The sequence below is a fragment of the Martes martes genome, assembly GCF_963455335.1.
Source record: "Martes martes genome assembly, chromosome: 7".
NCBI lineage: Eukaryota > Metazoa > Chordata > Mammalia > Carnivora > Mustelidae > Martes > Martes martes.
In genome coordinates, this window is record NC_137894.1 from 118,139,236 (window position 1) to 118,155,546 (window position 16,311).

At 36.0% G+C, this 16,311-nt stretch overlaps 1 protein-coding gene across 2 annotated transcripts in view; it reads right to left on the reverse strand.

Annotated features, from left to right (window-relative positions):
- Positions 1–16,311, reverse strand: part of SPATA7 (spermatogenesis associated 7) — a 41,028-nt gene that overhangs the window by 8,565 nt on the left and 16,152 nt on the right. Inside the window, exons 5-8 of one of the 2 annotated variants that reach the window (XM_080809176.1) lie at positions 12,054–12,187; positions 3,893–4,368; positions 2,717–2,783; positions 345–460 (exon numbers count right to left, since the gene is read on the reverse strand). In XM_080809176.1, the coding sequence (XP_080665302.1) occupies positions 345–460; positions 2,717–2,783; positions 3,893–4,368; positions 12,054–12,187 (793 nt within the window). Of the gene's footprint in view, positions 1–344; positions 461–2,716; positions 2,784–3,892; positions 4,369–12,053; positions 12,206–16,311 lie in introns of both variants that reach the window. The other variant, XM_080809175.1, reaches the window with a different exon arrangement.

Below are 16,311 nucleotides of genomic sequence, written 5' to 3' on the forward strand. Positions count from 1 at the left end.
CCCTGGGATCATGACTGGAGCTGAAATCAAGAATTGGACACTTAACCAACTGAGCCACCCAGGCGCCCCAGGAAAATCCCTTTTCATATGAATAGCAATGGCAAATAATACAAGCCAGTATTGCCTTTTTCTGTATTAATGAATTAGCAAATGAATTCATTTAAACTTTTACTGAGTACCTACTTTGTAAAATTTCCTTAGTAAAACTAACACTGCCACTGAATTGTAGAACACCAAGAGATTAGAGTGCACGTAATTTGAATAGTACTTATGTTGCAAATATTAACTGTTACACAGGAAAGCAGTTAAATAGACAGTTGTAATGACTTCTGTAAGCTGTTTACCTTGGTGAGGAACACTGGAGAGTGCCATCTTTAATCTCGTCCCATGGTAAGTCATGCCCTTGTAAAGGTAAAGGAGCTATTTTTTCTTTGATATCATATGTCATACAATTAGATGCCTGGGGATGTAATGAGAAGAATCAATCTTTATTTTGCTTCAAAAATATATTATGAAAGCAGAAATAAAGCAAAATAGCAAATTTCAAAAAAGTCAAGGAGCTATCCCATAGGTAAAAGTGACTGATATACTATGACCAAGGCTGTTTTAAAATACATTTTCAGGGCACCTGGGTGGCTCAGTGGATTAAGCCTCTGCCTTCAGCTCAGGTCATGATCTCAGGGTTTTGGGATTGAGCCCCACATCGGGCTCTCTGCTCAGCAGGGAGCCTGCTCCCCCGACCCCCACCTGTCTCTTTGCCTACTTATGATCTCTATCAAATAAAAAGAAAAAAAAATTTTTTCTACCCAATCAAGGATTCCTTTTTTTTTTTTTTTTTTAAGATTTTAGTTATTTATTTGAAGGGGAGGGGTGCAGAAAGAGCCAGGGCAGGGGAAGCACAGGGAGCCTGATGCAGGGCTTGATCCCAGGACCTTGAGATCATGACCTAAGCCACAGGCAGATGCGTAACTGATTGAGCCACCCCGGCACCACTCAAGGACTTCTTTCTTAAATGTATTTAAAGCAAGGTAAAAACAGCTTCTTATTTCTTATATTTTAATAAGGGATATTGTAAATCCATTAAGGAATTGCCATAAATAAACTACACAAAGAGAAAATGAAGAAAATTTGCAAGTTTTAAGTAACCCCTAAAAAATGTACAAAATATACCATTATAACAGAAATTCAAATAGCCCATTTGTTTCAAATGCCAATGTATCAAATATAGAGAAGCAGTGGTAGCTCTGACAGTACAATCAATAATATTAACAAACAAAAATAATGGCAGCTTACCTTTATGGAATCCTTATTATGTGCAGCTTACTGTGCCAAGCATTTACTTGCATTATTAGATTAATCTTCACAATGCCAAATTATGTACAGTGCTGTTAAAATCTGGTCTATTGCAGATTAATACTTACTAATTTTCCCAAGTAGATTGCTGGTGGTACAGATTATGGAGTAAAGGACACATCATTTTCTTACATGGTTATGGATAAGCATTTGGAGTACAATGTCATGAAAATGGGATTTCTGCTTTATTTAGTTATCTACAGAGCTAACTGTCTTCCTAAATCTCAAGTTAGTCATGGCCATAATTTACGGAGCCCTTCTCAGGCTAGACACTTTACCTATATCACTTACACTTTACAGTGATCCTACACATTAAGTAGTTTTTCTAGACGTAGAGCTCTCAGAGGGTAAGTGATTTGTCCTTGGGCTTTAAATGGCAGGGCCCCATGTCAAACAGGTATTTATGACTGAGATGGAAACCAACAATTCTCTACCCATATCCAGAAAAGAAAGAATTTCAGTGTGATTATATTTTATTCTTTTATCCCCGAAATCTGTTTGACATTTTATTTTATTCAATATTTCTTTTTAAAAGATTTTTATTTATTCATGAGAGAGGGAGGGAGGGAGAGAGTATGTGTAAGTTGGGGGAGAGGCAGAGGGAGAGGCAGAAGCAGACTCCCCAGTGACCAGACAGCCTGACTGTGGGGCTCGATCCCAGGACCCTGATATCATGACCTGAGCTGAAGTCTCATGCTTAACTGAATGAGCCACCCAGGCGTCCCTGTGTTTGGCATTTTAATAGACAAACTGTTTTTATAAAGAATAAATTTAAATTAGGACACAAGTGTATGATTAATACCCCCAAAATAAAAATAATCAGTTTATGAGAAAATTGACTTAAAGCTGTAATATTTTAAAAGAAATGACCAAGCACTCAAAACATAAATGCTATTAAAAAGAGCCTTATGGTCTAGAAAAAAGTAAAAGCAAATATAAGAGAATGATATTCATCTATTCTTACATAATGCATAATTTCCAATAATCAGTGGCAATTAAAAAAAGTACTGGCATAGAAACTAAAATAACTTCTGTATTGCTTTTCTTGCTCCTTCAGTGATCCAAGTCTACATCTCTGAAAGCAACATTTAAGGTATTTTATTCATTTATTCATCTAGCCAGCCAGCCAAACAACCATCTAGAAAAAGTGCTAACAACAAATGATTTCCCAGACTAGCAGGATCCATCTGGCCATTCAAAGAGAGCTATGGCCTTGTATAAATAGTCCTTCTCTATACTGGTTACATCATCTACAAGAAGTGTCACCAAGAGATTACTCAAGTCCAAACAGCTACACGTATTTTATTAAGTTAAAGCAGCTATAATTCCAATGTGGCACACAGAGAGATCTCATTTTTATTACCTGTTCTGTGTTCTCTTCTGAATCTGTGAAGTTCTTGGTGTCAACTGTCTCAAAATCAGATTTAAAGCTGTAATATTTTAAAAGAAGTAACTGTCAAGCTTCGAAGTACAAATACCCTGATAACAAGTTTACTGTCTTAAAAAACCTCGCAGATATGAGAGATGAAATCTATCTATTCTTATAAAATGTGTGATTTCTAATTATATAATCAGGACATAGATATGGTTTAGATTACACAGCTTATTTTTCCTCTTTTTTTGAAGAGCAACTAGATTTCAGCTGGATAGAATGGGAATAGGGAAATAGGATCTATTATCCTCAAAAGCTGTCAGACGTACAATCAAAAAGGGATATGATATGCTTGCTTTCCTCGTTTCTCCCCATTCCTTAATTCTTGGGGTTAAAAGAATGCAGACTCATCTGATATTATCATACCTCTTCTCTATACCCAGAGAAAAGAATACTAGTCCTAAATTGTTTTTTGCTTTCTAAAAATAGCTAAAACCTAGGACCAGGTAAATAGTTGTTTATATAACTCCAGGAAAAAAAAAATCACAAATCAGTTATCAATACTTTGTAAGATTTGTTTCTTTCTTCAATCATTTGGCAGACTTTTACTGAATATTCATTATGTGCCAGGCACTATCAACTATGAAAACATTACTGAAGCAAATTATACTTAATTTCTAGAAATTATCTCACTTGGCTAAATTATTCCTGGGGAGTTGTTGCTATATAAGAATGGGGTTGAATATTTGCAGGAAAGGAGTTCAGGGAGAGTCAGAGAAAGCGTTTTTTTCCTTGATAGTTCATTGTTTTGCCATTTTTAACACGAATCTATAGACATAATTACACAAATGCTGTTTGATTACTTATTTTGAGGATTCTCTGAAAGTATATTTAAAAGCCTATACCATGTTTGAAACAATAAATTAAAATATGTAATATTCCTATTTATAAGGAGCTTGACAAGTTTTATAGCTACTTTTCAACAATTACTTAGGTAGTTCTAGTGATACAAGCAAAAGGAAAAGTCCCATTAATCTCATCTCATTCAAAAGGGCACTACCAGACCTTAAGCCTGATTCATTAGATACATGATAAAAAATAAAGATTATTATTATTAAATTCTACAACACCCTGAAGGACTTACTAATGGCTGTGAATGTGCCATACCTGCTTAACTCAGTCTGAGTTTCAGCTTCTATCCGCTGATCTGTAAAATCCTTTTTTCTTTTGGCAGGCGTATAGTATCGATAATGTGACAGGAAAGACTTTGCTTCTGTTTTTAAAGTGCGTGGAGTGAATGGCAAATGTCTGTTGGAAAAGAGTTCAGAATGTTTATCCAAAAGGTCCCCACTGGGTGCCTTTGAAATAACTAACTGAAACCGATGGGTATTTGGGAATGTGCTCTTGGGCCCTCTGCCATATGAAGTTCCGGAGCACGCTTTCCTGGGCCCAGAGGCAGTGTAATCCATGTTGAACACAGAGGAACTAGAGTTCTTCACAGTACCATTTGTGAAGACTTTATCAGATTTAGGTAGAAGATTGAGGTGTAGTCTCTCTGAAGAAGTTACTGGTGACTTTGTAAAGGATGGAAATCCATTCACTTCTCCGATTAACATATCTTCATCTTCTGGTTCTCCTGAGGGCTGAGAACATTTGGTTTGACGGTCATCAATTATGTTTAAAAATTTACATAATTGGGGATCTCCACATTATACACCAAAAAAGAGCTGCCTTTGTGGGTTTGGAGATTATATATTCCTGAAGATGTTGGCATTGTATATGAAGTTTTTTTTTTTTTTTTAAGATTTTACTTATTTATTTGACAGAGATCACAAGTAGGCGGAGAGGCAGGCAGAGAGAGAGGAGGAAGCAGGCTCCCCGCTGAGCAGAGAGCCCGATGCAGGGTTGGATCCCAGGACCCTGAGACCATGACCCGAGCCGAAGGCAGAGGCTTTAACCCACTGAGCCACCCAGGCGCCCCTGTATATGAAGTTCTATTCAAGGTTTTGAATTATGAATATAAAAAATATAATTCTAAATATAAGTAATAGCCATCATTTTTCTTATTTTTAAAGATTTATTTGACAGAGTGAGTAAGAGAGACAGAGAGAGGGAGAGAACACAAGTCGGGGGTAGGGTCAAAGGGAAAGAGAGAAGTAGACTCCCTGCTGAGCAGGGGGCCAACATGGGGATCAAGACCTGAGCTGAAGCCAGACACTTAACCGACTGAGCCACCCAGGTGCCCCAGCAATCATTGTTCTTTCTGAAACTAAAAAAAGAAAAAAAAAATTACTAACATCTACCTATATTTGTGGTCTTGAACTTGTATTTTGAGATCTACAGGTAGATCTCAGTTTTATCTAACAATTTCCAAACCACTCGTGAATACCAATCCCCTTCTCAATCACTCTCTTGGTGGCAACATCCTTCCCTTCCCATAATGTCTTTATGGAAATCTCCAGTGTCAGCAGTTCCTCAGACTTCAAGGCTTTGAAGAAATGGAAAGGAACTTCCCAACTTCTCATGAGAGAGGAAAGCTGAAGGACTTTGAACTTTTGGACTGCTCTATTTCTTTTTGGTTTAATTTTGGAAGAACCATTTCTATAGGATATCCACAAAGTCTTTTTTTTTTTTTAAACAATTTTTTTAAAGGATTTTATTTATTTATTTGAGACAGAGAGATACAGAGAGAGGGAGAGCACATGAGCAGGGGGAAAGGCAGAAGGAGAGGGAGAAGCAGACTCCCCGCTGAAACAGAAGCTTGATGTAGGGCTCAATCCCAGGATGCTGGGATCCTGACTTGAGCCGAAGGTAAACGCTTAGCCATCTGAGCCAGCCAGGTGCCCCGACACAAAGTCTTAAAACATAGATAATATTTTATTCTCTTACAGATTGGATGCCCAAGATGCCATGTCTATGATTCCAGACTTTATGGACACCTGTGTATCCTTTGTAGAACTGTGAGGTACTTTATTAGGTAGAGAAGTTACATGGAAGGCAAAGATTCTGAGGGGACAATGGCTAGTAGTTAGCTGTTACTTCTGCCCTTCAAGCTCACAGGGAGAGAAAGAGAGGAAGATGGACAAGCTGAGTAAGAGAATAGCTGAGTGCTTCCTGTGTGCAAGGTACTATTTTTTGCCATTGAGCAGGATAAAAGAGGACAATTAAGAACTTCTATCACTGCTCCTCGTAAGTTACTATGCTGACTATCTATAAGGTACAGTTCTAAGTAATTTACATGCACAACTCATTTAATCCTCCCATCAACTTTTGGGTGGTGATACAAATACTACTTTTATTTCAGAGATGAAGAAACTCAGGTGGTGCAGGGTCTCATAGATTTAGACCCAGGCTGAGCCTATGCTCTACACCACTGTATCACATAGTCTATTAAAAATCTCATCCGAAAATTACATATTTTAGATTTTTTTTAAAGTAAATTCTACCCACAATGTCGGGGTCGAACTCGACCCCAAGATCAAGAGTCATATGCTTTACTGACTGAGCCAGCCAGGTGTCCCTGTATTTTAGACTTTTTACACCATGAGGAATTTGAAACTGATTTTAACTCTTTTCCTGATGGTGAATCTGTCAGCTACCTACGTACTGATTTATTTAAGTAAGAAAATTGCACATGACTGAATAGTTTAATTGAAGCCTAAAACTGGTCAAGTCACCTGCCATTTCCTTTCCAAGTACTTTCTAACCTGATCTCAAATACAAGGCAAAATTAGTCAAGGGAAGGAAATATTTTGGCATTAAATTCTGAATCACTAGGGTAATTTTTTTAAGGATTTCAATATACTAGTTTTTAAAAGTGCTCCCAGGAGCGCCTGGGTGGCTCAGTGGGTTAAGCCTCTGCCTTCGGCTCAGGTCATGATCTCAGGGTCCTTGGATCGAGCCCTGCATCGGGCTCTCTGCTCATCGGGGAGCCTGCTTCCCCCTCTCTCTCTACCTGCCTCTCTGCCTACTTGTGATCTCTGTCTGTCAAATAAATAAATAAAATCTTTAAAAAAAAGAAAAAAAGTGCTCCCAAACAAGACTCATAGCTTATATACCACAAGAGTTTGGCTCCCAGGGGAAAAGTTTCTAAGTAGGATCTGAAAAATCCTACAGGGTTTTTAAATAATAGTCATAGGAATTACTTGCACTTAGAGGAACAGTACAGGCTGAGATCAGAGCAGGCAGAAATGCACAAGGCATTAGACTGCCTGTAAGAAAATTCTTATCAGTAATGGTTATTTAGTAAACAAAATGAAACACCAAAGAAAGTCTTTAAAGGCAGAAATATACTCTCATCTATCTGAAATGAGCTGGAAAAATTGCTTTTGAACTGACTAAAAGCAAGAAGTTTTCCTGTATTTTTGTTTCATAATTCCTACCTTGTATTCTACACTTTCTCTCCCTCTTTTTGAGATTTTATTTATTGGACAGAGAGAGACAGAGAAAGAGATCACAAGTAGGCAGAGGCAGGCAGAGAGAGAGGGGAAGCAGGCTCCCTGCTGAGCAGATAGCCCAATGCGAGCCTTGATCCCAGGATCCTGAGATCATGACCTGAGCGAAAGGCAGAGGCTTAACCCACTGAGCTACCTAGGCACTCTACACTTTTTTTTTCTTTGGAAACCAGTAGAACATAGTATGAAATCAATTATACATCTGCTTTTTTGAGATTATATTATTGTTTCCTGTAGCTATGAATATCAGAAAGCTTGGATATAATTTTCACAGAAAATATGCAACACACTGGTAAATTCACCAAAATCTGAAAAACAGATAACTGTTAGATTCTAAAATCAGAAAAGGGTTTATCAATTACATGTGAATGGAACAAAAATTCTGGTGGTAATTTGACATATTGACTTTAAGAGCTTTACAGTTCAATGCAAGTTTTTTGTGAACTGTTTCTGTGATTTAAAAAATTCATGTGAAGTGATAATTACTGCATAGTTTATATACTCAAAATGTTTTCATGTAAGAACACATATCAAAGTTTACAATCACAGAACTGAGTACTAAATGTTTTCAAGGAAAATGTCAGAAGAAATAGTATACAAAGATTTTCCAATTGTCAGATTTTTAAAATTAATTAATTAATTAATTTTAAAGGATTGTATTTATTTATTTGAGAGAGAACATGAGCCCCACACAGGGCCCCATGTGGGGCTTGATCCCAGGACCCTGAGACCATGACCTGAGCCCAAAGGACACTCAACCAGAAGCTCCTCCAATCGTTGGATTTTAAAGCAGTTGAGGGATCAATCCAATTGCAGAAAAGGGTGGTACAAATTATTTAAAAATTTGGTTAACACTTGTTTTGAAAAAAAGTTTCAGATTTTATTTTATAAAAGAAATTGATAGTTCTTGCTTTTCATTGTTTTATACTGCTTTAAACATGTTTCATAGATTTATTTAGGAATATTGGTCATGGGACACCTGGGTGGCTCAGTGGGTTAAGCCTCTGCCTTGGCTCAGGTCATGGTGTCGGGGGTCCTGGGATCAAGCCCCGAGTCTGGCTCTCTGCTCGGTGGGGAGCCTGCTTCCCCCGCCCCCGCCTCTCTGCCTGCCTCTCTGACTATTTGTGATCTCTGTCTAATAAATAAATAAAATCTTAAAAAAAAAAGGAATATGGGTCATATACACATATTCAGTTAATTGTAATAGCAAGTAGTACGTGCTCTGTCAGAGATGTGAGTGAATGGTGAAAAATTGTGTGGAGGTTACAGGGTACAGACTGGAAGGTACTGGAGGCTCCTGAGATGAGTCAAAGTGTGAGAGAAAAACAGCATGACTGTATGAGCAATTATGAGAAAAGGCTTTTGATTATATGATCTCATGTATATAAATGGCTAATATGTTCAGAGGGTAAAGTTAGCATTTCTTTTTTTTTTTTTAAGATTTTATTTATTCATTTGGCAGAGAGAGAGAGAGACAGAGAAAGCATAAGTGGGCAGAGCATCAGGCAGAGGGAGAGGGAGAAGCAAGCTCCCACTGAGCAGAGAGCCTGATGTGGGACCCTGGGATCCCAGGACCCTGGGATCCTGACTGGAGCTGAAGGCTGATGCTTAACCAACTGAGACATCCAGATGCCACTAAAGTTAGCATTTTCTTTTTAATTGTAGCAAAGTTCAGTAAATGCAGATTATAATTAAGATAGGTATCTATTAACCATAAAACCCAATTATTCAATATACCAAAAACAATAATTTGAATCTGAACTTGTCTAAATATTTATCATCAAGGCTTATAAAAAATGTAGGCAAGTTAAAAAATATATATAATACACACACATATAAAACATAAATGAACTACTTTATGGAGTCAGAAAAAAGGTTACAAAAGCTAAAGGAAAATGAAAGAAAATACTCTTACATTTACAGATTTAATTATATATTTTTAACAAACTCTATTTTTATCCCCAAATATATTAATTTACATTGTTAGAAAAATATTTTAAATTTTCAGTTAAAAAGTACAATCACTAAGGGGCACCTGGGTTGGCTTAGTTGGTAGAGCATGTGACTCTTGATCTTGGGGTTGTGAGTTTGAGCCCACATTGGGTATAGAATTCATTAAAAACAAAATCTTTAGGGACACCTGGGTGGCTCAGTTGTTTAAGCATCTACCTTCAGCTTCAGGTCCTGGGATCCAAGTCCTGCACTGGGCTCCTTGGGTCCGCAGAGAGCCTGCTTCTCCCTCTGCCTGCTGCTCCCCCTGTCTGTGAGCTCTCTCTCTCTCTCTCTCTGACAGATAAAATCTTTAAAAAAAAAAAGTGTCTGGTTGGCTCAATCATTAAGTGTCTGCCTTCAGCTCCTGCTTTGTGGGAAGCCTGCTTCTCCCTCTCCCACTCCCCCTGCTGTGTTCCCTTTCTCGCTGTGTCTCTCTCTGTCAAATAAATAAATAAAATCTCAAAAAAAAAAAAAATCTTTAAAAAAAAAAAAAAAAACCAAACCAAACTTTAGGATCCACCTTAAACATTAGGATTAAAAAATGGAAAAAGATATATCAAGAAAGTACTAATCAAAAGAAAACTGGTTTAACTATATCATTGTCAGAAAGCGCTTTAATACAAAAAACAAGATAAACTCAAAGCAGTGATAACAGGTTTGATACACCAAGAAAATGTATTATCTCTAAATCTGTATATATAGAATAATAATATAGACTAATAATAATAATAATACAGACTCATAAAAATTGGCAGTGCTATTTTTAAAAAAATATTTTATTTATTTATTTGAGGGAAAAAGTGAGAGAGAGTATGAGAGCAGAGAAGGTCAGAGGGGGAAGCAGACTCCCCATGGAGCTGGGAGCCCGATGCGGGACTTGGGATCATGACTTAAGCTGAAGGCAGTCACTTAACCAACTGAGCCACCCAGGCGCCCTGGCAGTACTAATTTTTAGAGAAATAGCTAAATACATTATCCTGCAGAAGATTTCTCTTTATAAATGATAGACTGATCAAACAAATCAGTAAGATCTGAATGTATATGAAGTTTAATCTAATGAATACACAGGATAGTAAATACTGTACACAACAGCTATAGTATATTTTCAAACACATCTTGACAGTGCATTTTAAGAAATTTGTCTACCTACTGGGCCATAAAACAAATTTCTCAACAAATTTCAAGAGATCAGCATCATATAGCTATTCTATGATTGGGCTAGAAATCTGGAACAAGAGAAAACTTGTAGGGAAAAAAAATAGACACAGAGATTAAGAAATACTCCTAAATGACTCTTGGGTTAAAAAAGAGATTATAATGGAAAATACTCTGAATTCAATCATAATAAAAATACCACATTAAAAAACTTGTGGGATGCAGCTAAAGCAGCATGTGGAGGAAAATTTATAACCTTAAAAAAATATGCTTATACTGTCCAGAAGTTAGCTGAAAATAAGCTAAGCAAAAGTAGGAAAGTAGGACAAAATAAACCCAAAGAAAACCAAAAGGGGAAAAGAAAGATAAGAGCAGACATTAAAAAACAAAATACAAAAACAAAAACAAACAAAAAAACCCAACAAAATACAATAGAGAAGATTAATGAGGTAAAACAAGACGTCCTTTAAAAAGATTTTTAAAAAACTGACAAATCTCTGGTGAGGAAAAAATCAAAGAAAGAAGAATAAAGGCACAAACAACATGAGGAATAAAAACGGGTAAATAATACTTATTTAGGCAATTAAGAGATTATATTTAAATAAATTTATGCCAAAAATTTGAAAATTTAGATGAAATGGACAACTTCCAGCATAAAAACAACAACAAAAAATAGTTCTATAATGATTAAAAAAATTGAATTAGTAAACAAAAAGCTTCTAACAAAGAAAAACTCTAGGCCCAGGTATTTTTAATGTTGAGCCACCAAATTCAAATAAAAAGTCCAAACTTATAGAAACTATTCTAGAGCATGGAAAAAAAAGGAAACAGCACCCAATTTATTTTATGAGGCTAGTGTAACCATACACAGAGTAGAGAAAAAGGAAAATGACAAGTCAGTATCAATAATGGTGGTAGATGGGGGTGCCTGGGTGGCTCAGTCATTAAGCATCTGCCTTTAGCTCAGGTCATGATCCCAAGGTCCTGGGATAGAGCCCTACGTCCGGCTCCTTGCTCAGTGGGAAGCCTGCTTCTCCCTCTCCCACTCCCCCTGCTTGTGTTCCCTCTCTCGCTGTGTCTCTGTCAAAGAAATAAATAAAATCTTAAAAAAAAATGGTGGTAGATGCTAAAATCCTAAACAAAGTATTAGTAACTGTATTCAGCAATGTATAAAAAAAGTATTGCATTATGACAAGGTTGTTTATACTAGGAATGCAAAGTTGTTTTAACATTAGAAACGACTATAATTCACTACATACACAAATTAAAAAGAAAATGATACTATGTTTTCAAAAAATTCAGAAAAAGCATTTTATAAAATTAACATCCATTCATGAGAAAGGAAAAACAAATCCTCTTAGCAAACTAAGAATAAGAGAACTTCCTCAATCAGATATTAAAGGGTATCACAAAACACCAAGAGCAGATGTCAGTAAACTATAGCCTGGAGGCCAAATCTGGCCTACTGTCTTTCATAATAAAGTTTTACTGGAACTCAGCTATGCCCATTCATTTACATCTTATCTGTGGCTACTGTTCAAGGGCACAAGAATTGTGAGAGACTGTGGCCCTGAAAAGCTTAAAATATTTACTACCTGGCTCTTTACATAAGAAGTTTACTGATTCTGACCTACAGTAAACATACATAAACAACCATGAAGTCTGGTTGTACCACTAATGAAATACCTTAGAAACATCTGCTTTTAACAGGAAAAATACTATCTTACCTTTTGGAGAGTGTTAAATAATGACTTAGAATTATTTTTAGAATTGGCCTGCACTGCTGTTTTACTTAATTTCAACTCCCTTTCACATCGTGCTAATTCCTTTTTGAGTTTCTCTCTTCGTTGTTGGTCTGCATCTGATGGGGAAAACAAATCTTTTAAAATAAAGAACAAAACAGAAAAATTAAGGTTTTGGTCTTGGAAGACTAATAAAGGGCACATTTTTTTTTCTTGCTAAAAATGTTTATACTATTGATATATATAAATAAAAATCCATACACTCTTCTGTACAAAGGGAAGCTAACAAATATTTAATTTAGAAACTTTAAGTGCATTATTTAAAAAACATAAACAAGACATGACAAACTGGCTAAGCCTAAGAGCTCAAGGAAGCAATTCCTACCAGATATTCACAGCGATGCTGAAGGTGAGAAATGCTTTATGTGTTGTGACTCTGTCATCACCAAATGCAGAGTCTGAATTAGTCCATACACTCTCCCCCAAATGCAATATTTTTGTCAATAACATCACATACCATATAAATTTAAGTTTTATAGACTTTAAAAAGATAACATTATTTTCAATTAGGATAACTGATTTCTACTATCTCTTAAGCACTATTCATTTGAAAATATAAATGAAAAAAGTGGTTTTGCACTTTAGAATGCTTTAGGTCAGGTACTGAGTTGTTATCAAAGATTTATCATTGTATGAAGGCTGAAAATGGTGAAATGAAAGCTAGTCAAATTTCAAAGTTAAATATAAGGTTAACCATAATCAAAATGACTTATATTTTCATATAAAATTAAAAATTTATCATATACTTTTTAAATTGGAACTTATCCGAATTTAATGGACAAGATAATTTCAAGTTTCAAATCACTCTGATTTGAATCAATTTATAAAAATTTCTACAAGCTTAAAAAATAAACTAATTTTTAAAGTTTGAACTATATTTAAAAATAAGCATGATAAAGTAAATATATTTATTATTTTAAAAGGTAGACTGTAATATAGATGACTCTTGAACTGTATGGGTCCACTTATATGTGGATGTTTTGCAACACAGTACTGTAAATGTATCTTCTCTCCCTTGTGATATTTTTCTAATATTTAATTTTTGTTTTTTTTAAGATTGTATTTATTTTTTTGACAGAGAGAGACACAGCAAAAGAGGGAACACAAGCAGGGGGAGTGGGAGAGGGAGAACAGGTTTCCCTCGGAGCAGGGAGCCCAATGGAAGCTCAATCCCAGGACTGGGATCATGACCTGAGCTGAAGGCAGACACTTAACGACGAGCCGCCCAGGCGCCCTGTGATTTTTTTTTAATTAGTAACTCGGCCATTTTTTAAAAAAGATTTTTTATTTTTAAGTATTCTCTACACCCAACATGGGACTCAAACTTACAACCCCTCGATCAAGTGTCCCATATTCTACCGAGTAAGCCAGCCAGGTGCCCCCCACCCCTTGTGATTTCCTTAATAACATTTTTTTCTCTAGCTTAATCTATTGTAACAACACAATATATATAATACATGTAACACACAAAGTATATGTTAATTGACTATGTTATCAGTAAGGTCAATAGTAGGTTCTTAGTAGTTAAGTTTTTGTAGAGTCAAAAACTATAGTTATTTTTGACTATGTGAGGGGGTTGGTGCCCCAACTTTGTCAGCTGTTGGTGTCAACTGTGTTACTTTCAGTTTATTCTATCCTCAAATGCCTGTTTAATTATTAACTATTATACATGTAATATATAACATATTATTATATGTTATTATTACTAGTGTACTAACTACATTATAGCAGATAATATCTGTGGAGTGAATTAATAGAATTTTCTCTGTCAAATCTATTATTTCACTTATAAGTAAAACAAGTGAGTAAAAAAATCCTCAACAGAGTCCTCAACACTATCTATTTTTAAATACTTCCATATTACCAAATCTGTCCGACCTATTCATTGAAGTAATACCTTCTCATACCATACATAAAAATCAACTCTAAATGTATCACAGACTTAAATGTGAGAGATTAAACTATAAAACTCTTAGAAGAAGACAGAAGAGTAAATCTTTAGGATATTGGGTGAGGCAAAGATTTCTTAGGTACAAACAATTAAAAAAATTAAACTTAAAATGAAAAACTTTTATAGATTTTTTAAAAGATTTTATTTATTTATTTGACAGAGAGAGAGAGATCACAAGTAGACAAAGAGGCAGGCAGAGAGAGAGGGGGAAGCAGGCTCCCTGCTGAGCAGAGAGCCCAATGTGGGGCTCAATCCCAGGACCCTCAGGTCATGATCTCAGGGTCGTGGGACTGAGATGCACATCCGGCTCCATCTGGGTGTGGAGCCTGCTTAAGACTCTCTCTCTCTCTTCCTCTTGCCAGCCCCACTCCCCCTAAAAAATATGGACAAAAGATTTGAATATTTATCAAAGACAAGCAAATGACCAATAAGCATATGAAAAAATGCTCCACATCATTAGTCATGAGGAAAATGCAAATTGAATCCATAATGAGATACCACTTCACACCCACTAGAATGGCTGTAATCAAAATGGGAGTCAATAGGGGGGAACCTGGCTGGCTCATTTGGAAGAGCATCCAACTCTTGATCTCAAGGTCAGGAGTTTGAACCCCACACTGGGTGCAGAGATTACTAAAAAAATAAACAAACAAACAAAAAAAGGGAGTCAATAACAAGTGTTAGCAGGGATATGTTGGAGGCAAGAAGGTAAAATGGTACAGCCCCTTAGGAAAAGATTTTGGCAGTTTCTTAAAAAATTAAATATAATTTTGCCATAAGACTTAGCAATTCCATTCTTAGGAATATACCCAAAAGAAATGAAAACTTACATCTACACAAAAGACTTGTACTTGAATGTTCTTAGCAGCACTATTCATAATAGCCAAAAAACCCCAGAAATAATGCAAATATCCATCAATTGATAAATAGACAAAATATGGTATTATCCATACAATGTAATACTATTTAGCAATTAAAAGGAATGAAGTACTGACAAACTATGACAGATGAATCACAAAAAACAATACGCTAAGTGAAAAGTGTAATGCAAAAAACCCCATATTCAGTTTACATGAGATGTCCAGAAAAAGCAAATCTAAAGAGAAAAAAAGTTGATCAGTAGTTGCCTGAAGCCGGGGTGGGAATAGAGAACAGCCACAAATGGGTATAAGGGATCTTTTTGGGCTGACACAAATGTTCTAAAATTGGTTTGTCATGATGTCTGTACAACTTTTACACTTAGTAAAAATCAGTGAATCTTATTTAGTTAAGTAAGTAAGCTCTATGCCCAATGTAGGGTTTGAACTCATGACCCTGAGATAGAGTCACACGTTCTACTGATATGAGCCAGACAGGAGCCCCTAAAATAATGAGGTATACAAATCATTTGTCAATAAAACTGCTATAAAAAGTAAAAAGTCTTTTAATGCAGTCAAATATGGGATTTTAAAAAAGGATTATTTATTTGAGAGAGAGAGAGAGGGAGCAAGGGAACAGGTGCATATGAGCTGGGGGAGGGATGGAGGGAGAGAGAGAATCCTCAAGCCGACTGCCGGCTGAGCACGGAGCCCAACACAGAGCTCCATCCCAAAACCCTGAGATCATGACCTGAGCCGAAACCAAGCCAGATGCTTAGCCCACTTGAACCACGTAGGCACCCCATAGAATATGGGACTATTTAAACAATTCAACAAACTATGTAGAGCTATTCTAGCTTAGATACTATGAAGATTGAAATGATTGAGTCAGTAGTCTGTTAGAAGAGAGTATCTTATAGAAACAGATGGCTCAAACCAAGAGATTTCTTTTTTTAAGTGTCTATAAAATCTGTTTCTAGGTTAGTTATATTAATTATAATGAACATCAGCTCTATAACACAAGAATAATGATTATTAATTACACTTTGGTTTGGTGATAACAATCTTTGTAATTCTTTTAGCTATCACAATTTTCTTCATTTACATGGCAAAAAAGAGAACCTCTTGCCTCAACTGACTAAAAGCAGAAAGAACTCTGGGATCAATAAGCACTAGTTAAATCTAAATCCCAAAAACAAAAAAGAGGAGCAATTCTTTAAATACAATCTATATGCTGTCAATTCTCAAATTTTTTTCTTCCTTTTTTTCTTTCTCTTCTTTCTTTTCCTTCCTTTCCTTTCCTTTCCCTTCCCTTCCTCTCTTTCTCTTTCTTTTTAAAGTAAGCTCTGTGTGTTCAGGTTAGTTGGACACTTCA